General features: G+C 45.8%; 1 protein-coding gene across 1 annotated transcript; it reads left to right on the top strand.

Annotated features, from left to right (window-relative positions):
• Window positions 1–944: 944 nt before the first annotated feature.
• Window positions 945–24,392, top strand: Cacng7 (calcium voltage-gated channel auxiliary subunit gamma 7). The gene is made up of 5 exons (XM_028775079.1): window positions 945–1,140; window positions 2,648–2,734; window positions 3,081–3,221; window positions 23,439–23,584; window positions 24,135–24,392. The coding sequence occupies exons 1-5, from the start codon at window positions 945–947 to the stop codon at window positions 24,390–24,392; spliced, it is 828 nt and encodes a 275-aa protein (XP_028630912.1).
• Window positions 24,393–24,779: the final 387 nt, after the last annotated feature.

Raw genomic sequence — 24,779 nt, 5'->3', positions numbered from 1 at the left:
CGATTTAAAAAAAAAAACAAACAACCAACTGAGCATTAAGGTTAACATAAGGATCCAAAAGTATCAACTCAGGAGAAGGACTGCGCTCAAAATCTTATGTAGGCCTAGAGTCAAGTGTGGGAGTCCAGGTTATGGGGTTAGGGAGCTTTGAATGGTGACCTACTTTAGAGATTATTGGATGCGATTCAGAGACAGTTCTAAAGAAAACACTTCAATATATCAGGTCAGAGCATAGAGTTAACGCTGGGAAGCATGTGATAGAATCTCCAAATAAATCAAGTTGTCCATCACCCAGTGTCTAAGCCCAGTACTCTAGTTCTGCTTAAAATGTGGTAACAGATCCTTTGGGAAGGGTCTGGTGCTCACAGCTGAGGATTTAAATCAGGGCAGACTCAGGGTTGCCTTATCAGATTCAAATTTGAAGCTGTTGATTAGGCTAGTTTCTGAGTCACTGGCTTACTTCAAAGCTTTAGGATTCTTCTAAGGTCTGGCTTCAAAAATTGGGCTTGCCAGCCAACATAGGAAGTTGGATCTGGGGGACTTTGTCTTGGGTTGAGAATTTGTAATCTAATCAGAATCCTGATACTCGGGACTTGTAGTTTAAGATGTGGCTTGAGTCAAGAATCCTCTCCAGGTCTGACTAAGGACTAGGGCTGGAAGTCTTGTCTCAAGTTGAAGATCTGCATCCATAAGGACAAAGCACAGTGATTGGTTAGGGGAACCCAATATGGAGATTTGGAGTCAACAATTAGTGTCTCTTTTTAGAGTTCAGGGCTGGACTGGCTGTTCATTGCACAGAATCAGACTTGAGAGTTTGGTTTTGGAGTTTGTGTCTCTGACCAGAGCTAATGTCCTAGATGCCTGCAAGGGTCTGGGGACTCTGGCCGCTCTCTACTATACATTTTGGTCCTGCAGGCCCCACAGGGCGCCCCCCGCCGCTCAGGATGAGTCACTGCAGCAGCCGCGCCCTGACCCTGCTGAGCAGCGTGTTTGGTGCCTGCGGCCTGCTCCTTGTGGGCATCGCGGTCAGCACGGACTACTGGCTGTACATGGAGGAGGGGACCGTTTTGCCGCAGAACCAGACCACCGAGGTCAAGATGGCGCTGCACGCTGGCCTCTGGAGAGTCTGCTTCTTTGCAGGTGCCCCCCCACCTGCCCTCACTCACCCCAAAGTCCTTATCTTGGATTCCAAGAACCCAGAAGTCGATTTGATTTGATTTCTCCCTTGGAAGTTAAATTTCAGCATAAAACCCTCATGCTTACCCCTTTATTCCCTAGATATTGAAGCTCAGATACTCAAAATCCATATCTCTAACCTTCCTCCTGTCTCAAGCCCTCTGTTAGAAGTCAGTAGCCTAGGGACAGGGAGGTGCTCCAGCAGATAGGGTGCTTGGCAGCAAGACTGATGACCTGAGTTTCATCCCCAGACCCACTTGGCTGGCAGGAGAGACTCTCCTCCCCAAAGTGGTCCTTTCATTTCCACACTTGCACCCTGCACGCTCACACCTGTACTCCCTAAAAACAAGTTATATAATTTTTAAAGTGACAATTTAAAAAAAATTTCAGAATTCTAGGACTAGAGCTATAAGTAGCTCAGTAGGTAGAATGTTTTAGCACGCACCCTATAACTTTATAAATTATGTGTGGCGGTACATGTCTGTAATCACAGAACCTGGGAGATTAGCGACAAGAGGATCAAGGTCATCCTTAGCGGTCATCCTTAGCCACGTAGGGAGTTCAAAGCCAGCCTGAGATACATAAGAGTCTGCCTCAAAAATGAAAAGAAAATAAAAACAAAACAGTTAACCATCTAGGTTGAGAACTTGGCTCCTTGGATAGTTCCATGTTTCCTGTGTGTGAGAAAGATTCCATGCCTACTGGCTGAACACTGAGACCATTTCCTTTTAGAAACCCTGGCTTTAGCCAGGTAGCACCACACGCCTTTAATCCCAGCACTGGGGAGGCAGAGGCGGGTGGATATCTGTCAGTTCTGAGTCACCCTGATCTACAGAGTGAATTTTAGACAGCCAGGGGTAGACAGAGAAACCCTGTCTTGGGAAAAAACAAAAACAAAAGCAAAAAGAGAAAAACAAAACAAAACAAAGAGATCCCAGCTCCCTGGACATTAGGAACATGGAGTTCTAATCCATGATCCCTTCTCATGTAAAACATTAACATCCAGCCCTGCTTTCCTTCACTCTCCAACGCCCAGAACAACCAAAATCTTTCAACACACCATGCCCCCCCCCTTCTATCTTTCTTAAGTACTTGGGTTCGAACCCAAAGCTTGCTCAGCAAGTGCTTCTACCACTGAGCTATATCCCTAGCTACATCCCTCTCTTTATTTTCTTTTTTGAGACAGGGCTTTATTAAATTGTCCAGGCTGGATTTAATCTCCATATGTACTGGCTGGCCTTGAGCTTGTAATCCTCCTGCCTCAGACTTCCCTTAGATATGGTAGCAGTCCTGTATCCCCAGGCTCAGCTGTCTCAGCCCCTTCTCTCTCCAGCCCCAAGAGCAGTGCGGATTGTAAATTTTGAGTGAGATTTCCCATCTCCATCCTGGGTCCTGTTCTGCCCTGGACAGCCTCTCTCCAGCCCTTGGAGCCCCTCCTCCACCCTTGCTTTCTTATCTTCCTTCCCACCAGGTCGGGAGAAGGGGCGCTGTGTGGCTTCTGAGTACTTTCTTGAACCAGAGATCAACTTGGTGACGGAAAACACGGAGAATATTCTGAGTGAGGGGGAGCAGGGAAGGGACCCAGGCAACCAGAGGGTTTGGGAGGACGGGGCTGGAATAGGTAGGGAAAGGGAAGGTGCACACAAAGGGCAGAGGGTTGAAGGAAGGGGGCAGAGTGGGAGAGGGGAGGTCAAATGGAAACGTCTTGGCCAAGATGAGCACCAGAAAGTGTGTCAAGGGTGTGGCTTGGTTGAGGGCCCAGTCAGCAGAGAACCTAGCTGACAAAGGGGTGGAGTTCCTGGGCAAGGGGAGAAGATAAAGGGAGGAAGAAGTGAAAGGAATGGAGAGGTGTCTCACTAGAGACTTGTCCCTCACACCTGCTTCTCCTTGTCCACTCCCCCCAGAGACAGTGCGCACAGCAACGCCCTTCCCTATGGTCAGTCTCTTCCTTGTGTTCACCGCCTTCGTCATCAGCAACATCGGCCACATCCGACCTCAGAGGACCATTCTTGCCTTCGTTTCCGGCATCTTTTTCATTTTATCAGGTGAGTCCAAGGAACTATGGGCTGGGGCAGGGGTGAGGAGGGGAGAGACTTCCAGGAGCTAGGGAGGGACCTTCTTCCTCTGAGTGGTTGACTTGATGTGTGACCTAGGAGGCATAGAGCTGGTGCATCGTGTAGTTTGGAGGACTGAAGCAGAGCTACGGGCTTAATTAGGTACTAGGCTCTGTTCTGAAACAAGCCAATGAGGTGAGGGCTATTAATAGTCCCATTTTACAGATATGGAAACAATGGCTCAGAGGGATGAAGTCATTTGCTCAGGGCCAAAAGAGTGAGGTGCAGAGTTGGGAGTGAAACTCACTTAGTTCACTCCAGAAGTTGTATTTTTAACCAACACAGTTATTTTAGCAATTAACAGTTTACAGAGCTTTTTATTTTGGGTGCACTATTTTATTACTTTAATTTTTTTCCCCTAAACAAACAGACAAGAGTTTTACAGTGAGCAATCACAGGTCCATCACCTCCAGTCAGCTGACAGTCTGCTACTGGGTTTACATTTTCTTCCCTGTTTCTGTTTTTTCTTTCCTTCTCTTTCATCCCATTCCCATGTCTTCCTTCCTTTCCATTTTCTTTTGCCTTTCCTTCTCTCCCCTTTCTTTCTTTTTCTTCCTTTTCCATTCTTGGAAAAAGGGTCTCAAATAGCCCAGGCTGCCTTCAAATGTAGCTGAGGATAACCTCACACTGCTGAGGTTCCTACCTTCACCTTCCGAGCACTAGAAATATAGGCATGTGCCATCATCAAACCCAGTTTACACAGTGCTGGGGATCAAAGCCTGGGTCTCATGCACCTAGGCAAGCACTGTATCACCTCAGTGATGGCCAAGTCCTTCATCTAAGCTTCTGTCTGTCTATCTATCTATCTATCTATCCATCCATCTTCCTATCTGTCCGTCCATCTATACATCTATTTATCCATCCATCCATCCATCCATCCATCCATCCATCCATCTCTTACTACTGTTTTTTAAACGTTTCAGGGTGCAGTTCAGTGTCCTCTACTCTCAGCTCTTCACAGCGCATGCTATTAGCTAGAGTGCAGATTTCGTCTACAGCTCCTTCTGTCTTCTGAGGTGCAAGGCTCTTTATCTTTAGCATGTGTGATCTCACACTGCATCCTCTAAAAAGTCTAAGGAGTGGTGTTAGTGCTCACCTGATAAAGTGAGGGATCAAAGATCCACACACCCAAGTCACCAGCATGAGCTGCTTCCAGATGATGCCAGGGTCTGGAGATCCGAGCGAAGTTCTTTGGCGAGTCTTATCCTTCCAGCTCTGTCCAGTCCAATCCAGTCCAATCCAGTCCAATCCAGTCCAATCCAATCCAATCCAGATCAGTTTACTGTAATTCCAATATACTTCATCCAATCAATCCAGTCTAACTAACCCTGATTCATTGTGACTTAATCCTCCAATTCAATCCAAATTAATCCACTTTTACTTAAGTCAAGTCAGATCCTTACAACTGACTGATACTGAAGTGTGAGTGTGTGGTGTGTGTGTTATGCACATGAGGTATGTTGGTCCATGTACCTGTGCATGTACGTGTAGAGCCACAGCAGAATGCTGTGCCCTTCAGTCACTTGTTGCGTTATTATCTTGATAAAGGGTGTGTTACTGCCTGAGAACCTTACCATTTCAGTCAGACTGGCTCCAATGAGGTCTATGGATCTGCTTGTCCCTGCCCTGACTCTGAAGTGCTAGGGTTACAGACATGGGTAGTCAAGGCCCACTTGGTAAATGGATGCTGGATATTCGAACTTGGGTACCTATGCTTGAACACTAAGCACATTTATCCACTGAACCATCTCCTCATATATAGATATATAATCTGCCATAACCTATGGTATTTCCCTTTCACTCTGCTCTCCCACAGGCTACACGTGGGTCCATCTTTATAGTTCACTGTGGAAGCAGTGGCAGAAGGATGTCCCCACTCCTCTCCTAACTCTTTTGAAGCCAAACCTTCCCCAAGCCTTCACCCTAACCTGAGAAGACCTTTTCCAAGGAAAGCAGGGTGCGGCCTCCCTGCAGACTCAAATCACAGCATTCGAGCCAGACACCGAGCTAAAATAAGACATGTTGGATATCACGATCCGAAAGTGTCAGAACAGAAAGGGCTCATCATTTCTGAGATGGAAAAATAGTAGCCTAGAGACAGAAAGTGGGGCAAGAGTCCATCCCATGGGGACTTTTATTCAATCTACCCAGTATGTTGTATATAAAGTCCCTCTGTTTGCAGATCACAGGGATGGAACGGGTCGATTCAGCCAGTCAATGGCAGAGCTGGGCTTTGAACCAAGTGTATTCTGATTCTAAAATCCACTGTGCAAGCACTGAACCAGTAACTGCCCAAGGTCAAACTGCAGATTAATGATAACTTTGGGGCCAAGAGTCAGATTTTTGGTCTCCAAATCGGAGAGACTGGTGTGTGTGTGTGTGTGTGTGTGTGTGTGTGTGTGTGTTGTTGTTGTTGTTGTTGTTTGATGTGTGTGGTGTGTTTGAGTTCTGTTGTTGTAATAAAGCATCCAGACCAAAAGTAACTTAGAGGAGTAAAAGGTTTATTTGGCTTATAATTCCAGTCCATCATTTCAGGAAGAGCGAGGCAGGAGCCCCAGCAGCCTGTTCTATCACATGTGCAGTCAAGAACAGAGAGAAACGAAAGTGCCCGTGCTGCCTGCCTGCTCTTTCAGCTAGTGCCTCAGCTAGCTGAGGGCCTAGCCCAGGAAATGCCCCATTCAGAATGGGTCTTTCCACCTCAATCAATATTTGAGACAAGCCCTCCAATCCCCAGACGATTGGTTAGGGCAAGCTGATGTAGATAATTCTTCATGAATACTCCCTTCCTCGTGGGGCTAGAGAGAGAGCGCGGCAGTTAAAAGCTCTGAAATCTCCCAGATTTTTGTTTGCTTTCTGCACCCACACTGGGATGGCTCACAGCCCTCTTTAACTCCAGCCCTGTAGGACCTGGCCTCCATGGGTACATGCATTCACATGCACATATCTCTATACAAACACACACACATACACATTTAATTTTTATTTATTTTAATTAAAAATGTGTAAAAAAAAAAATAAAGAACTCCCTTTCCAAGTAGAACTAACCAGGACAGATACCCAGGGAGGAACTTTCTTTTTTCTCTCTTTTTTCTTTTTTTTCTTTTTTCTTTTTTTTTTTGTTTTTTTTTGAGACAGGGTTTCTCTGTATAGCCTGGGCTGTCCTGGAGCTCACTCTGTAGACCAGGCTGGCCTCGAACTCAGAAATCCTCCTGCCTCTGCCTCCCAAGTGCTGGGATTAAAGGTGTACACCACCACGGCCTGGCTAGACAAGCTCTTTCTATGTAGGCAGGAAACTCATGGCAATCTACCTACCTCGGTCTCCCTAGTTCTGGGATTATAGGCATGATCCAGACTGAATCTCTTCTTGAGTTAATTTCAGAGTGAGTAGATTTTAGTCTGTTCACCCTATCCCAGGGTATTTGCTCATGCGTCTTCAAGCTTGTGGGTTTCAGCAGCTGAGCCACATGGTACAATCTTTGAGAGATGTGGTTTCCAATCAATCCCCTACTGCCTGGATGAGCTCATTCTGAGAGATGAGAGACTAGATTACGAGGAAGAAAGTATTACTTTGGGTCATGATTTCAGAGATTTCATTCCGTTGGTTGGCTGGCTCCATTGCTGTAGGCCTGTGGCAAGGTAGCACACCATGGAAGCAAAAGTCTGTGTTTGGGGCTGGGAAATGGCTCAGTTGGTAAAATGCCTGCCTTGAAAGGTTGAGGACCTGAATTTGGATCAATAGCACCATATTAAAAACAAACAAACAAACAAACATACAAAAGAACAAATGCGGCTATGACAACGCATACCTGTAACCCAAGCACTGGAGAGGTAGAGACAAGTGGTCCTCCAAACATACTGACTTAGTAATAATGAGCTTCAAGTTCAGTCAGAGAATCTGCCTCAGGGAATGAGGCAGAGAGTGACTGTTGAAGACTCCAGACCTCCCACCCCACCCAGTTCTCTCTTTGTCCCCTTTTTAAATTTTTAATTTAATTTAATTTAATTTAATTTAATTTGAAGATTTATTTATTTATTTTATGTGTGTGAGCACCCTCTTGCTGTCTTCAGATACACCCAGAAGAGGGCATCGGATCCCATTACAGATGGTTGTGAGCCACCATGTGGTTGCTGGGAATTGAATTTAGGACCTCTGGAAGAGCAGTCAGTGCTCTTAACCTCTGAGCCATCTATCTCTCCAGCTCCCTCTCTTTGTCCTTTTACAAAATCTTTTACTTTATTTTTAATGATGTGTGTCTGTGTATCTGTGTAGGGTATATGCACAGGAGTGGAGAACAGAGGAGGGTGTCAGGTCCCTTGGAGCTGGAGTCACAGGTGCTTCTGAGCTGCCTGGTATAAGTGCTGGGAACTGAATTTGGGTCCTCTGCAAGAGCAATACACACTCAAAACTGAATTCTCTCTCCATCCCCTGAATGCACCTCTGACCCCATCCCCAGCCCCATCACCATCATCATAAACAACAAATGCTGAGTTGGACAAAGTTACTAGAAAGCAGAGACCGTGAGTGAGGACCAGGCCAGGACAAAACCTATAATCAAGGATACCCTATGAGAATTGCATTATTTCATTGACTATAAGCATCTCCATTTAAAGTTTTTATTATTTTGCCATCATTATCACTGTCTGTGTGCATGCCTGTGTGTGCATGGTGTCTGTGTGGGTGGGAGTGCAAAGACATAGTTGTGGAGGCCAGAGGAAAACCTTGGTTAGTCAGTTTCTTCCTTCCACCTTTGGGATTTCAGGGATCGAAATCTGGCTTGCACAACAGGTACTTCTGCCCACTGGGCCGTTGCCCCAGTCCCAGTGTCTTCATTTGCCCCTGTGGAACCAGAAGCAGAGGTAAAGTTGGTCAGCAATGAGTCTGGGATTCCAGACCAGGCACTGTGTCACCCCACTAAAATCACAGCTCCCACAACTCTTCCAGGCACATGTCTGTAAGCTCAGCCGTCTGGAGGCCAAGGCAGGAGGACTTGAGGGTTAGAGACCAGTCTGCCCAGACTACTCAGCAAGACCCTGTTTTGAATGAACATTAAAAGCACTGGGTTTGGTGGGATACAACTTTAATCTCAGTATGCAGGAAGCAAAGGCAGGCGAATCTCTTGAGTTTGAGGCCAGTCAAGACTACTTAAAGAATTCCAGACACCTAGGGCTACTTAGTGAGACCTTGTCTCACAGCTGCCAAACTTGTGTCATCCTAGTACTCAGGAGGTGGTCGGAGTAAGAGGATCAGATGTTCAAAGTCATCATTGGCTACGTAGTGAGTTCAAGACCAGCCTGGGCTACACAAGACCCTATCTCAAAATCAAACTGAACAGAACTCCATGCATAATATCAATACCTTAGAGCTTAAGAGTAGAATGATGTGGTCTAATTGCCTTGTTCCCGGCAAAGACAGGAGTCACTTCAGAGTTTATCATTGATAACATCAGCCCTTAAAACTGGAGAAAGTGATGTTGGAGGTTGGAGCAGGAGAAAGAAAGGGAGTATCTGGGATGTCCCTTGTTAAACATCCTTCAAAGGTTTGGAGAATAAACTGGAGGGCAAGAGACTTGAGTAGTTTTTGTTTGCGTGTTTGTTTTCATTGCTGAGACAAAAGATCTAACAAAAGCAACTTCAGGACAGAAGGACTTACTTGGGCTCACGGTTCCAGGGTGCAGTCTAACCTGGTGGTAAGAACAGGAGGCAGTTAATCCCATTGCGTCAGTAATCAGAAGCAAGGAGCCATGAATGCTGTGCTCAAATCGCTTCTCTTTTTTATTCAGGACCCAAGCCTATGAGATGGTGCTCACCCTTATTTAGGATGAGATTTCCTGCCTCAGTTTACCCAGTCTAGAAACTCCCTTGTACGTACTCCCAGAAGTTTGTCTCCCAGGTGACTGTAGAGCCCATCAAGTTGACATCACAAGGCTGAAACTGGACTGCATCTTCAGTGGTCCAGGCAACAGCAGGTGAGGTCTGGCCTAGGCTGGAGGCGTCTCCCAGCACTGAGAGAGAAGGGTATTGACAGGAAGGGAATCAATAGAACCCAGTGACTGACTGACTGTTTGGAGAGGGGAGCTGGGAGGAGGTCAGGGTGGAATAGATTTTTTTTTCTCTTCCGTTTTTTTTGTTTTGTTTGTTTGTTTGTTTTGTTTTTTGAGGCAGGATTTCTTTATGTAGCCCTGGCTGTCCTGGGACAGGCTGGCCTAGAACTCAAGATATCCATCCACCTGTGCTTCCTCAGTCCTGGAATCAAAGCCTTGTGTGCCACCATAGTGAGGCTTACATAGATTTTTCTTTTGTAGGTCACAATAGACATACAGACACCCTGTATTCACACCAGTTCTGAAGCAGTCTGTATATATGATTTTTTAAAGAAAGCAAAAACATTCCCCAAACCTACTCTGGAATGACCTTGTACTTGCTGTGTAGCTGAGAGTGACTTTCCCGTCCTGATCTTCCTGCATCTTCCCATCCTCTCTCTCCCAGGGCATTGGGACTACAGCTTACGATGTTGTACATGTTTTATTTTATTCAGTTCGATGAGAACTGAATCTAGAGTGTCACACTAGGCAAACACTCTACCGACCAAGCAACATCCCCAGTCCTGCATCTGCCTTAACCTTCGTTCATCAGCTGTCCAGTATAGCAGGTCCTGTGAGGCTAAATCTACCGTGAATGCCCAGACACTGTGACAGGATAGCTTCCCCTGCAAGTCATCCACAGCTTGTCACAAGATTTCCTGGATTCCTCCAGTGCATTTCCAGTGTGTTGGCAGACACCCACGTTGCTCACTCTGGCCTACAAGGTCTTTTAGAATCTAGCTGGTGCTCAGATCTGTGACCCACTAACACTCCCCACATTGCCTGTGGCTCTCAGCTGCCCTGAATTCAATTCATTCAATTGCTTGAGAATGCAGATCTCGGCTTCACCACAGGACCTCTGCACTTCATTATTCCTCCCTGTAGGGGTCTCTTCCTGACCCGCAGGCCCCCTTCAAAATTGCCTCTTCTGGCTGGACTTGCTGGTTTACCCCTGTAATTTTAAATATTTGGAGGTAGGAGGGTTGCTTTGAGTTTGAGACCAGCCTGGGCAACAATGAGGTTAAGGCAAACCTGGGATACTTGATGAGATTCCCCTCAACTCCCCAAAAAGAAGAAAAATGAAGTCTGCAGATGACTCAGTGGGTGAAAGTGCTTGCCGCTAAGACCGATAGCCTGAGTTCAGTTCCCAGGACCCACATGGTTGACGGGAAGAATGACCTCTACATACACACAGAACTGTCCTCTGACCTCTACATACACACAGAACACACTGCATAAATAAATGTAAAGAAACCAACCAATCAATCAACCAGTGTAGAGGGCAGGCTGGCAAGCAACAAGGAAGCAAAAGGAGTCACCTTACACTGGCAACTGTTTCTAATGTTTTACTACTACATATTTTCGTGTGTGTATATGTATGTGTTTGTTTGTGTGTATGTATGTGTGTATATATGTGTGTTGCCCTGGCCCTGTGTTTGTGTGTATGTATGTGTTTGTGTGTATGTATGTGTGTATACATGTGTGTATGTATATATACATGTGTGTATGTGTATACATGTGTGTATGTATGTGTGTGCATATATGTGTGTATACCTGTTTGTGTATGTGTGTATACATGTGTATGGATGTGTGTATATGTGTGTATGTATGTATATATGTGTATGTATGCTTGTATGCATGTGTGTATACATGTATATATGTATGTATACATGTGTGTATATGTGTGTATGTGTACATATGTATGTGTGTTTGTATGCATGTATGTATACATGTGTGCATGTGTGTACATGTGTGTATGTATGTGTATATATGTGTGTTTGTGTGTATATGTATGTGTATGTATGTGTGTATATGTATGTGTATGTGTGTTTGTATGCATGTGTGTATACATGTGTATATGTGTGTATATCTATGTTTGTGTATGTATACATGTGTGTATGTATGTGTGTATATGTATGTGTGTATGTATTGTGTGTGTGTATGTTTGCATGTATGTGTGTATGTATTTATGTGTGTGTGTGTGTTTTACTCATGTGAGTGTGAGTTCATACATGCAGAGACCAGAGCAAGATATGGACTGGTTTTCATTGTTATTTCCTGTGTTTTTTGTCCTTTTTTTTGGACAGGATTTCTCTGTGTAGCCTTAGTTATCCAGGAATTCACTCTGGAGACTAGGCTAGCCTCAAACTCAGAGATCCTCCTGCCTCTGTTTTCCAAGTATGAGATTAAAGGCATGTGCCACCAAACCCAGCTCTGTGTTACTATCTTCAGACAGGGTTTCTGACTGACTTAGAAATTTGTCTTTTGAGCTTTACTGGATGGTCTGTGGGTTATCAGGATGGATCTGAGTGTCCCATGACCTGATGCTGGGATTACAGGCATAGCAAGCATGGTTGAGTTTTTATGTCCATTTGAAGGATTTGAACTCAGGTCCACATGCTTGCCGGGCGGATCCTTTTACCCAGGCCGGCCTGGAACTCACTACATAACCATATGTAAGCAAAGATGACATTGAACTCCCGATCCTTGTGCCTCAACATCTTTAGTACTGAGATTACAGGCATGGCCACCATGTCTGGTGTGTATGGTGCTAAGAGCTGAACCCAGAGCTTGGTTCATGCTGGTTCATCAGTCTACCAGCTGAGCCACACCCTCACTCACATACGTATTGTTCATACTCCTTATCATGAGTCTTGTTTTATTATTTCCCTACCTGAGTCTTTCAGAATATAAACTCCAAAGGACATGCACCTTTTCTTTTCCTTTTTCCTTCAGGTATGTGCATGCACGTGGAGGCATAGGCTCACATCTAGAATCATTCTTGATCACTTTTCCACCTGATTCTATGAGGCAGGGTGTCTCAGTCAGACCCAGAGCTCACTGATATGACTAGCGTCGCTGAGGGCCTGTTCTAAGATCTCCTGTTTCCACCTCTCAGACTGAAGTGCAGGCAGACCCCTACATCCACCAGGCATTTACTTGGGCTCTGGTCTTCCAAACTCGAGTTGTCATGCTTGCATGGCAAACAGTTTAACCAGAGAGGCATCCCCTAGCCCACTTGGGAACTTGTCAAATGTGCTTCCACTTGTGTCTGAAGAGCCCATATGAGCTTCTAGTAGGAAGGACGTGCTGAAGAATTTGGGGAGTGGATGAATGGCAGCTCTGGTACTCCCAGAAAAGAGAATAGAGTTTGATTCCAAGCACCTATGTCTGATAATTCACAATAGCCTGTAACTCCAACTCTAAGGGGTCTTATGGCCTCTTCTGAATGGCGACTCTATGTCCATTTGTACATACATTCACACAGACACCGATACATAAGTAGTTAATGAAGTACATTTTTTAAAAAAGGTTAAGGAGATAGCTCATCTATAGAGTACTTCTTATCTAGAGTGCCTAGAGGCATGATTTAGCAGTAAAGCACATCCTAGAATCCCCTAGTGAGGGGGGGCTTAATATTAGAGCACCTGCCTAGAATCCCCCAGTGAGGGGGGCTTAATATTAGAGCACCTGCCTAGAATCCCCCAGTGGGGGGCTAGGGGGTGTGGCTCAGTAATAGAACACCTGGCTAGTATTCTGGAGCCCCTAGATTCAATCTCCATTGCTACAGGGTAGCAGGGAGGCTAGAGGAGCTAATGGAATCCTCCAGAAGTTCCAGACTACTGTGCTGAACGCTATGCTAGATCCTAGGAATGCAATAGAAAAGGTGTCGAACTCATTCCCAGAATTATGGAGCGTATATGGCCTCCTAGTAAGACAGCAGTGAGCAATGTATAATAAAAAAAAAAAAGTAACACGGAGAGACGGCAGTTGTTTAGGTAGTCGTGAGTGCTATGTTGTAAACAAATTAAGGGCCAGTGAGACAGCTCAGCAAGTGAAGATGCTTTGTGCCAGCCTGAAGACCTGGCTTCTATCCTTGGGAACACATGCTGGAAGGTGAGATTCAACTCCTGCATGTTCCACCCTCATGCTCACTCCGTGGTATGTCTCCACCCCCAGCTCACAAAATTAATTATTAATTAATTAATTAATTAAATCAGACTGGGTAAAATGAGAGACAAGGCATAATTTTTTTCCACCTATCTGAATCATCTAGCTTTTAGATACTTCTCCACTCTCTTCTTTCTCCTTTCCTACACACCTTGTTCCTCGCACAAGCACATATGGGTGCAGTACCAATAGAGGCCAGAAGAAGGCGTCAAATCCCTTGAAATTGGAGTTCCGTGTGGCTGTGAGTTGTCTGACCTGGGTGTCGGGAACTGGACTTGAGTCCTCTGGAAAGGCAGCAAGTCCACCTCACAGCTGTGTCATCTCTCCAGCTTCCCTTCTTTACACACACAGACACACACAGTATGCACACCCCCTGCCCCTCACAGCACTGGGATTGATTGAACTCAAGATCTCCCATGTGCCAAGCAAATGGTGTACCACTGAGCTATATCGCAGCTATTTTTATATTTTTGGTGCTTACTGGGGTCCTACGGTACTGCCCAGGTGTGAACCCTCTTTGTAGTTCAGGCAAACCTTCCACGTGGCATCCTCCAGCCGCTGCCTGCTGAGTAACTATGGTTACCAATTACATTTATTTCTTTATCAGTTACAAATAAGTTTTGGAGCCAGGTATGATGGTACAAATCTGTAATCCTAGCATTCAGGAGCTGAAGTAGAGCTGGTGCATACCTTTTATCTTAGCAGAGACAAGAGGATCTCTGAGTTCATAGCTAGCCTGGAGTACAGGGTGAGTTCCAGGATAGCTAGGGCTACCTACACACAGAAACTTTGCCACCTGCCCCCACCCAAAGAGATTGAGACTTGAGGGTTCCAAATTCAAGGCTACTTTTGGATGTAGACTGAGACCCTGTCTCAAAAAAGCAGGAGAAAACAGTTTGCAGAAAAAGGAAGAATTAAATTTTAGGTATTGGGTCATTTGGCTGTTTTTAAGTTAGGGGGCTGCGGAGATGGCTCAGTGGGTGGAGTGTTTGCCACACAGGCATGAGAACCTAAGTTCAGTCCACAGCACTCACATAAAACTCTGTTTGGAGCACACATCTGAAAACCCAGAGCTGGGAAAGTAGGGATGAGAGGATCCTGGCGGCTCCCCGGCCAGTCCAGTTAGTCTAATTAAGGATCTAATTAAGGATCTAATTAAAGATCTCTTAAGTTCAGTGAGAGATTCTGTCTCAAAAAACCAAAGTGTAGAGGGATTGAGGAAGATGTCCAGTATTGACCTCTGGTACCGAGAAGCACACACACTCACATACATACATGTGTCCAAGCACACAGAACATGTGCACACATGTATCACCCATACAGCTTTAAGAATCTTACGAGAACACATCCTTTTGCATGAATACAGTGCCATATCACACCTAAAATTTGACAATATTTGTCTAATATAATTTATCTATTTTCTAGTTTTCAAAAATCACTGATATTTATACAGTATGTATGCATGTCCACATACATGTGTGACCTGCCACATTTGTGAAGGTCAGAGGGTAGCTTTTGGGAGGTAGTGGGACCCAGGGATCGAACTTAGCATCAGGCTTAGCGACAAGCACTTTTACCCACTGAGCCTTCTTGCTGGCCCAGTTTTCTCAATCCATTTTCTTACTGTCCCGTTTGTTTCAAGAATATGTTTTCTAGGGTTGGTGAAGTAGCTTGGGGATTGTGCGCATGCCTCCCTGACACTCTGGGTTCAATAGCATTGGGGAAATAATAAAAGACAAAGGCTGTGTTTTAGGTTTTCCCTCAGAGCCAGGATTTGACCTAGCCCATGATTTTATATTGTTACTAAGTCTTTTCTTCGGTGTACCCATAGTGCTCTTGCTGCTCCTTTCCTGCCCCACTCCAACACTGACTTTTAAAATACGGAAAAAAAAAATAGTCTAAGGAAATCCTATGCGCCCTTCATTTGGTTCCTACAATTGCCAGCATATGGCGGATCTTTTTTTAGTCAAACACTGCCATGTCCCCTTTCCATACTTCTGCCTTATTTTAAAGCCAGGCGTAGACATCAGCAACTTATTTTGTCCTTGTGTATTTTTGTATGTCTCTGAGTGAGAAGTACTCTTGTATTTACACCCGCCATGCTGGCCACGGTACCACTACAAAGCCTGAATGAACAAAGCAAAGAGAGTTAGCGTTTAATGCCGTCTAATACCTACTTACTGTTCATTCCCTGCCCTGTCCCCCAACCCCTGCACACACTGGTCTCATAAATGCCTTTTTACTGTGAGCATGTTGCAAATCAGTATGTAAATTACACATGGGCATTTGGCTGATAGCTCTCCAAAGCCTCCTTTGAGCTCAGACAGTCTCTCTTTTTCCTTTTAAAAAATATTATTACATTTATTTATCCATGGATGTGGGTGTGCAGGTGTGCACCGTGGCACATGGAAGTGGTCAGAGGAACCAACTTGAGGAAGTTGGTTCTCTCTGTCCTCCATGTGGGTTTTAGGGATTGGACTCAGGCCATCAGGCTTGGCAGCAAGCACCTTTATCTCAAGAGACATCTCACTACCCTCTTCCTCCCTCTGTTCCTGCACCTCCTCCCTCCCTTTCCTGTCATTTGTGGGGTTTTGGGGGGCAGTTTGTGGTGTAGAATCCTCTTGTTCTGTGGTTTTCTTTTTTTTTTAAAGATTTATTTATTTATTATATATGAATACATTGTAGCTGTCTTCAGACACACCAGAAGAGGGCATCAGATCTCATTACAGATGGTTGTGAGCCACCATGTGGTTGCTGGGATTTGAACTCAGGACCTCTGGAAGTGCAGTCAGTGCTCTTAACCACTGAGCCATCTCTCCAGCCCTGTTCTGTGGTTTTCTAAAGACATTCCGTGCTGTGTTGAATACATCCATCCATCTTTGTAAACTAGGATTTGGAAGAAGCTTGGGAAAGTCTGGGTTTGATTTCTTGCTTTGTCAAGAGCACTACTACCTATAGTTGGGTGTACTTGGCACACATCTGTAATCCCAGTATTTTGGAGTAGACAAAAGGATCGAGAACTCAAAGTCATCCTTGGCTACACTGACAGTTCAAGGCCAGGCTGGGTTATACAATAGATGTGGCTATTAAGGGTCTATTAGGAGATACAGTGAGTCTGGTGTCTGTCTGTCTGTCTGTCTGTCTGTCTATCTCTCTGCCTGGCTCCCTCCCTCCTTCCCCCTCACTTGCCCTCCCCCCATCCATGCACCAGACTCTTAATGCTTCAGGGCAGGGTTTCTGTAGAATATCCCCCATCCTGCATTTATCAGTTTCCTTGCTGGATATGTTTGTCTTTCCTGTCTCTTCTATGATCTGGAAATTATGCCCGGACTTGGGGATTGAATGGCATTTGAGTTAAACACTATTGGCCAAAAAGAAGAGAAAAAGTGTTGCTATGAGCTTTGTGGTCCTTGTCTTCTGGAAGTAGTTTCATCTTCTCAGTTAGTGTCATATTCTCTTGACATAGGCACCAATGAAGGACCAAAGTAATGACTATTCTAGATTCCAGCTTAGGGAACTTGTGCATTTTTTGGGTTTATTTTCAGGAGGGTGAGTGAGGGGTTACTTGCAAGTATGTTAGTTGGGGTACTTCCTATAGGAACGTGGCCGAGGAGTTACCTGTAGAAGTATGGGTGACCCCCAAAGCAGATGTACTAGAAGTCTTCATCCCAGCATGGATTACAGCGTCCCCATAGCTGTGTAAATAAAGCTTCAGCTGACTTTGCACCTCTGTACACTATGTAGCATCTTCTAAGACCTTGCACACCTGGAGTACTACTCCAGCCATCAGGGAGGCACAGGAGGGAGTAGCCGAAACCTCAGCGGAGGTCAGAGGCCAACTTGCTTAAGTCAGTTCTCTGCTTCTACCGTGTGAATTTTGGGGATTGAACTCAAGTCATCAGGCTTGGTCGCAGGCCTGCTGAGCCATTTCTGCAGCCCATGATTAATTTTGTTTTTAAGATTTAGAGTTTTGGCCTGTTGTGGTGGCACACACTGGTAGGATTTGCTGAAGGAGGCAGAGGCAGGAGGATCACGAGTTTGAGGCCAGCCGGGGCTACACATTTTAAAAAGCCAGGCAGTGGTGGTGCATGCCTTTAGTTCCAGCACTTGGGAGGCAGAGGCAGGCGGATTTCTGAGTTCGAGGCCAGCCTGGTCTACAGAGTGAGTTCCAGGACAGCCAGGACTACACAAAGAAATCCTGTCTCAAAAAAACAAAAAACAAACAAACAAAAAAAAAGATTTAGAGTTTTAGAGTCTCATTCCGTAGTCCAAGATGTCTTCTGACTAACTCACAGTAATCTGCCTTCTTCAGCCTTCTGAGTGCTGGGTGAGCCACCATGCGGTTCTTCTTCTGTTTGTTGCTCCTTCTTGCACTGGGCTTGACTGCAGCTTGCATGGGCAGCATCCTTTCCATTCTCTCCCTTCAGCTCAGCATCCTTCTTCTTGTGTGACTGCCCATCATCCACAACGTGCCAAACCCACAGCTCTCCTGGTCTCTTTGCAACATCACCATGACCAGGCTTTTCCTTGAATTTAGGGCAAAACTCAGAACAAAAAAAAAAAAAAGGCCAAAAGAAGCTTCTTGAATAAATATGGATTCCCCCAACACACCACATCCCCGAGACAGGGTTTCTCTGTGTAACAGTGATGGCTGCCCTGGAACTCACTTTGTAGACTAGGCTAGCCTCAGACTCCCAGAAGTCCTCTTGTTCTGCCTCCCAAGTGCTGGAATTAGAAGCACAAGGCACCACTGCCCATGAGTATGGATCTTTGAACTCTGAATTTTAACTTTGGGTTTTCTATTTGTTTTCTATTTTTGTTTTGTTTTGTTCTGTTTTCAAGACAGGGTTTCTCAGTGTAGTCCTAGCAGCTGTCCTGTAACACACTCTACACCAGGCTGGCCTCGAATTCACAAAAATCTGCCTGCCTCTGCCTCCTAAGTGCTTGGATTAAAGCCCGGCTTCGTTATCACCTCTTGTTCCCTTCTCCCACTTACTGATCTACTTCTTCCCAGCTAACTAGTTACCTTCCTATTTTCTTGTTTATTTATGTTTTAACTTGACTTAACATGACACACCTTTAATCCCATCATTTAGGAGGCAGAAGCTTTCTATTTTCATGTCTGTTTATTCTTTTTCATTACATAGGTGCCAAGGCACATGTGTAGAAGTCATAGGACAACTCCTAGCACCCAATTCCCTCCTTCAGTTATGTGGGAGCTAGGACTCGAACTCATGTTACCAAGTTTGGTGGCAAGCTCTTTTAACTGGTGAGCCATCCTGTCAGCCAGTGGTTTTTGTTTTGTTGCATCTGTCTGTCTGTCTGTCTGTCTGTCTGTCTGTCTATCTATTATTTGTTTATTTATTGTGACCCACTGTATTTTATCAGTGTTTCTACAACCTCTTGAGGGATTATTTACCAGAGCGTGGGCGCCCCATCAGTGATTACGTCACTGAAGATGTTTCCTCCTCTCCCTGCCCTAGCACCTATTACCTGTGTGTAAATCCTCAGACAGTGGCAGGGCCTCAATCCTCAGTCTCCACCACCGGCAGGCGACTACCTCTTTCCTAACTAGGCTGCTCACGTTTGCAGTGTCATCAGGCCGTTCTCTTGAACAGACACAAACTTGTCCTTTCTGGACCAGTTCTTAGAAACTTGGAAGAGCAGACCAAAGTATCTGAGAATCTCCTATGCACCCAGGAAATATGCTCAAAGAATGCACATGAGGACACGTTGCCTCTGGCTTGTTTGTTTGTTTTGTTATTGTTTTTTTGTTATTGTTGTTTTGTTTTTGTTTTGTTTGTTTTGGGTTTTTGTGCAGCATAAACGTTTCGGTGTTCATCTTTCTTGGCCGCAGCCCTCCTCCTGGCCACAGCACGTTGCTCAGTTTCTCTCCCGTACTTTCAGGGCAAATGCGCATGCCCACCTTCTCCGTGAACTTGAGCACTTGTCCTTGGAAATTTTGAGCAGCTCTATGGCCCACCGCTTGTAGCGCGTAGCCATACATCTCCCGGATCATGCCCGCTGCGAGCTTGGTGTGGCTGGTGAGGCTGTGCCTTGACTTGCTGACACTCTTCACCACTTCGTGGCCTTTGTTGAAGCCCAAAGCCATGGGGCAGCACAGAGCCATGGCGACGGCTTTCACAGTGGCCATGACAGGAACGACAGCTCCACACAGAACCCTGGGATATCTCACTTCTGACTCTCAGGGTCTGTTTGCCCGGGTTTCAATAACTTCCAGAGTGGCCTGGTGCCCTCACACACCCCAGCCGCATCTCTATGGAGCTCCGGGTACTCCAGTGGCTCTCTCTTCATCTTTTGTAAAGTTCTGTCACATTTCTTTTACTCTTTCATGTTGATGTTTTTATTGAAGAGGGCAGCCCCACAATGTTCATCCTGGCGGATTTAGGTCACACATTTTCAGTGGGAACACCATAGGAAGGAAGTAACGGCTTACTCACCCTCTGACACCCGGCACCGAGAGTCTGTCTGCTGGGTACCAGTGATCCTAGCTTGCTCAAAGTGGTACCTGATGGGTCAAGAAATCAGAGTAAAGAATGTGTCCTTTCTTTGCTTGTTCTGAGACAGGGTTTAATGTAGCCTGGGCTGGACTCAAATTCACTATGGAGTTAATGATGGCCTTGATCTTCCTGCCTCTATCACAGCATAGTGCTAGGATGACGGATCTGCACCACCATGACTGGTTAATATAGTGCTGGGGGCGGGACCAAAACTCTTGTGCATTCTGGGCAATTACTACCAATCTAACTACCTTCCTAGTTGAGAAAGATGCTTTCAATCTTTCTATAATTAGTAGGTATTCAATGAGGAGATTCTGTTACACTTTGATTTAATATCTGTAGGTGATTTTTTAAAATATATTTTATTTTTAATAACGTGTATCACTGTGTGTGGTTATGTGTACATGAGTGCAGGTGACTTCAGAAGCCAGAAGCGTTGGATCCCTTTAGACCTGTAATTACAGATGCTGTAAGCTGCCGTGTGGATGTTGGGAATCAAACCAAAGTCCTTTGAAAGAGCAGCAGGTGCTCTTGCTCTGATCCTCTGAGAAATCTCTCCAGCCCCCTTTCCAGCCCCTGTTGGTGATACTTACAACTGCTGTTACAACTGGCATTGTCAAACATGTGTTTATCTTGTAACTACCTTTCCACATACATGTGTAGATGAGTATGTTACTGAAACAACCTTTTTCTCCTATTCCTTTTTTAGTTTTTATTCATTCTCTTTTATCATTATTACTACTACTGCTGTTATTATTAATGTGTTCACATGAATGCAGATTTGCTTTTGCCATTGAATGTGCAGGTCAGAGAACAACTTTCAGAAATCCTGTCTTTCTCTGCATCCTGGGACTAAGGATTGGGCTTCAGTTATCAGGCTTGTGTGGCACTTGGACCCAATGAGCCATTTCATTGTCCCAGTTAAAGAATGCACATCTGTGGCTGCAATGTGGCACAGTTTATAGAGTGCTTGTCTAGCACTGAAGAGCCTGGTTTCCCTCCTCAGCAATGCATAGGGCAAGCATGTCACCCTGGAGGCAGAGGCAGGGGAATTAGGGAGGTTAAGGTTCTATTTATCTACATAGCAAGGTCCACCCAGTCTGGGTTAGGTGAAGACCATATTTCAAAAAAAAATCTATAAGAATGTGGGTTCTATAAGGAGATCCCACATTAAATAAGCAATTAGTATATATTTAGATACACATGCACAAACACACAAACATATACACACAAACTTGGGAACATACTCAACCTAATTCTCTGAGTTTGAGGCCAGCCAGGGCAACTAACTCCAGGAATGCCAGGGCTACAAAGAGAGACTCTGTCTCAAAAAAACCAACAAAACAAACAAAAACCAACCACCTGGGAGTTGGCCTCTGAGTTGCCTTCTGAGTGCTAGGATTAAAGGCTTGTGCTACTCTGCCCAGCCCAGCCATTTGTTTTATGTTTTTCAAGACAGGGATTCTTTGTGTACTCCTGGGTAGAGAACTGGAGCTAGCTCTGTAGACCAGGCTGGCCTCAAACTCAGAGATCTGCCTGTCTCTGACTCCCAATTGCGGTGATTAAAGGCGTGCGCCACCACCACCTGGCTGTACTTTCTTACTTATGGACAAAAGGACACTTTTACTGTCCTTGGCTTGTGTCCTTGGCTTTAGAGAAAGTGTTTCTTCAGGGAGTCCATTCCCTTAGGGGAACGAATTTAGAAAGAAGTTGAGGCAGGTGTGAGGGCATGCTTATGGGATCTGCACTCCGGAGTTGGAGGCAGGAGAGCAGCAGCTTGAAGTCAGGCTATGGGGCATAGCAAGGGAGAGCCTATCCTTTAACAATAACCACAACGACAGCACCACCAACAAAAGATGGAGGGAGAGAGAGAAAAAGGGAGGGAAGGAGGAAGAAAGGGAAGCACGAGAACGAAAAGTTCCTGGGATTGTTCTCTACTCTTTTATTTATTTATTGTTGTTACCATTGCTTGCTTTGGTTTGCTTTGCTTTTGAGGCAGTGTGCTGTGTAGCTTAGGCTGGTCTCCAGCCCCCCCCCCCCCACGCCTCCATTCAGCAAGCTTTCTGCCATCACACCTGGCTTTGGGTTTATTCCTTGAATGTATAAAATGCTAACATAATTTCAAGGATCAAAATCATGCAAACTTGCGTGCTTTTCCTCGGCTCCTCGTTCTCCCTCCTCCCTGATACAATCAGCCTCTCTTGTTCGTCAGATTTCCTCCTCATGCTTAGTTTTGCAAAAACAAGCAGATGCACATGGATTTTTTTTTTTCATTTCAACACTGAGGATTGAATGTAGGACCTCATGCATGCTAGACAAGTGTCCTCCGCCTCCACATGCCCTGCCCCTTATTGTGGAATTCTAGGCAAGCATTCTACCACTGAGCTACTCTCTCTCAGCCTTTTTTTTTCCCCCTGTTATTTTGACAATGGTCTTCCTATGTTGATCAAGCTGGCTTTGAACTCACAGTGGATCAGGCTAGCTATGAACTTTTTTTTTTAAGATTTATTTATTTTCTTTATATAAGTACACTGTTGCTGTCTTCAGACACACCAGAAGAGGGCATCGGATCCCATAAAGATGGTTGTGAGCCACCATGTGGTTGCTGGGAATTGTACTCAGGACTACTGGAAGAGCAGTCTGTGCTCTTAACCGCTAAGACATGTCTCCAGTCTGTAGCCATGAACTTTTATATGTAGGTCCTGTGTAAGAGCAGTAAGTGCTATTAAACACTGAGCCATCAATTGAGCCCTCCTTCTGTAAGCTTTTTATTTTTTATTTATTTATTTATTTTTGTTTTTTTTCCCAAGACAGGGTTTCTCTGTGTTCTCTGTGTAGAGCTGTCTGTCCTGGAACTTAATAGACAAGGCTGACCTCAAATTTACAGAAATCTGCCTCTACCTTCCGAGTTCCGAGTGCTGAAATTACCGCCCAGCTTAATGGCATTCTTTGTGTGTGTGTGCGTGTGTGTGTGTGTGTGTGTGTGTGTATATATATATATACATATATATATATAAATATATATATAAAATCTATGTGTATGGGTGCTTGACTGTATGTATGTCTGTGCATCATTCATGTGCCTGGTGCCCATAGAAGCCAGAAGTGATCATCATATCCCTAGGACTTGAGTTATAGATAGCTCTAAGCTGCCATTGTGGTACAGAGAATTGAACCCAGGACCTCTTGAAGAGCAGCCAGTGCTCTTAATCATTAAGCCATCCCTCCAGCCATCCTACTCTATTTTTAAGATGATCTGAGTTTGATCCTCAGAAACCACGTAAAAGTGAGAATTCTTCTCTTGATTCCACCAGTAAGAGGCTAGGCTTGTGACTCAGCAAGAGTGCTTGCCTAGAATCCTCTACTGAGAGGCTATATGTGTGTGTGTGTGTGTGGCAGGGGTGGGGGGGCTCAGCAATAGAGCATCTGCCTAGGATCCCCCAGTGAGAGGCTGTGGGCATTATTTAGACATACTTGCATAGCATTGTGGGGAGAGTGGACTAAGGTTAGTCCTAGATATAAGGCAGAGGGGAGAGGGAAGCCCTGAGCTGTTGGAAGTGCTCCCTTCTCATAGTCCTGGCGTCCTTCTCCCCTAGGGCTCTCCTTGGTGGTGGGCTTGGTTCTGTACATCTCCAGCATCAACGACGAGGTCATGAACAGGCCCAGCAGCTCTGAGCAGTACTTTCACTATCGCTACGGATGGTCGTTTGCCTTCGCTGCATCCTCTTTCCTTCTCAAAGAGGTGATGTATTGGGTGTAGACTACCAATTTGAAGAAGGAAGTGGGGCGCGATCAGCGTGGTGGTGGTAGCCAGGGTATTCCAGCTCCTGGGAGTCTAGAGCAGGTGGGGATTTGAGGAGAGATTAAACCCTGATGTTTGGACCTTCCTAGGTCCTAGAGGTGGGAGTTCTGGGTCCTGGGAGTCTTGGGAGGGAAGAAGTTAAGAGAAAGCCCATGAGTTGAGGTTTTGGAGGGAGATGGGGAAGCCCTTGTTCCTGGGAAAGAAGAGAGCTGAGGAACCGATCTCTCTACTTTAAAGCTGGGAGTGTTTGGCTGTGTGATTCCTGGGTCCAGGAAGAAGGGGAGGTTGGGTAGGGGGAGGTGTCTGTACTGGGAGGGGTGGGTCAGACTTTGGTTCTAGCCCTTGGGTCCTGGAGGAAATGAGGGCTGGGCCTCTTGGGTTTTGCTGAGGTCTTGGTGATGATATGCAGCTGTGACTCCTGGGCCCAGCTAGAGAAAGCGGCAGGCAGGGTGCTTGCTGCCTCTAGGATTCTGACTGTGCCTTGCCACAGGGGGCGGGAGTCATGTCCGTGTACTTATTCACCAAGCGCTACGCGGAGGAGGAGATGTATCGCCCGCACCCGGCCTTCTACCGACCGCGTCTCAGCGACTGCTCCGACTACTCGGGCCAGTTTCTGCAGCCCGAGGCGTGGCGTCGAGGCCGCAGCCCTTCCGATATCTCTAGTGACGTCTCTATCCAGATGACGCAAAATTACCCTCCGGCCATCAAATACCCCGACCACCTCCACATCTCCACTTCGCCTTGCTGAGGCCGGAGTCCCTCCCTTTCCTCTTCCTCCCCCCCCCCATCCCCACGCCTCACCCAGGAAGCCCCAATTCCTTAAGGGACTCTTGGCTGACGGATGCTGTGCCGTTTCCAAGCCCGTCCCCATCATCCTCATTTCAATGGCCCCACCCTTTTTCCAATCTCTCCTTATTGGTTCATTATACTTCCAAATGATTCCTTCCTCACCTCGCCCCCGTGAGCTCGCCCCCTTTCCCTTATGTCCCTCCCCACCGATTAATTCCAAACGAGTTTACTATCTTCTGGTGGTATCTTGCACCTAGCTCCCCCGAACTCCGCCGGACTCCTGCTTCCGCGTAGGGGTGCTGGGCTGGAGAGTGGGTGTGGCAGCCACTGGAATGCCCTGGAACTC

This window comes from Grammomys surdaster, unplaced genomic scaffold (assembly GCF_004785775.1).
Source record: "Grammomys surdaster isolate TR1022 unplaced genomic scaffold, NIH_TR_1.0 252, whole genome shotgun sequence".
Classification (NCBI taxonomy): Eukaryota; Metazoa; Chordata; class Mammalia; order Rodentia; family Muridae; genus Grammomys; species Grammomys surdaster.
This window is presented reverse-complemented; position numbering and strand designations above follow the sequence as displayed.

Bases quoted from the DNA above. Each gene is read 5' to 3' on its own strand.
- Cacng7 (XM_028775079.1), top strand. From the start codon at position 945: ATGAGTCACTGCAGCAGCCGCGCCCTGACCCTGCTGAGCAGCGTGTTT. The intron at 3,222-23,438 runs GTGAGTCCAAGG...CTTCTCCCCTAG, and splicing joins CATCTTTTTCATTTTATCAG to GGCTCTCCTTGGTGGTGGGC. The intron at 23,585-24,134 runs GTGATGTATTGG...GCCTTGCCACAG, and splicing joins CCTCTTTCCTTCTCAAAGAG to GGGGCGGGAGTCATGTCCGT.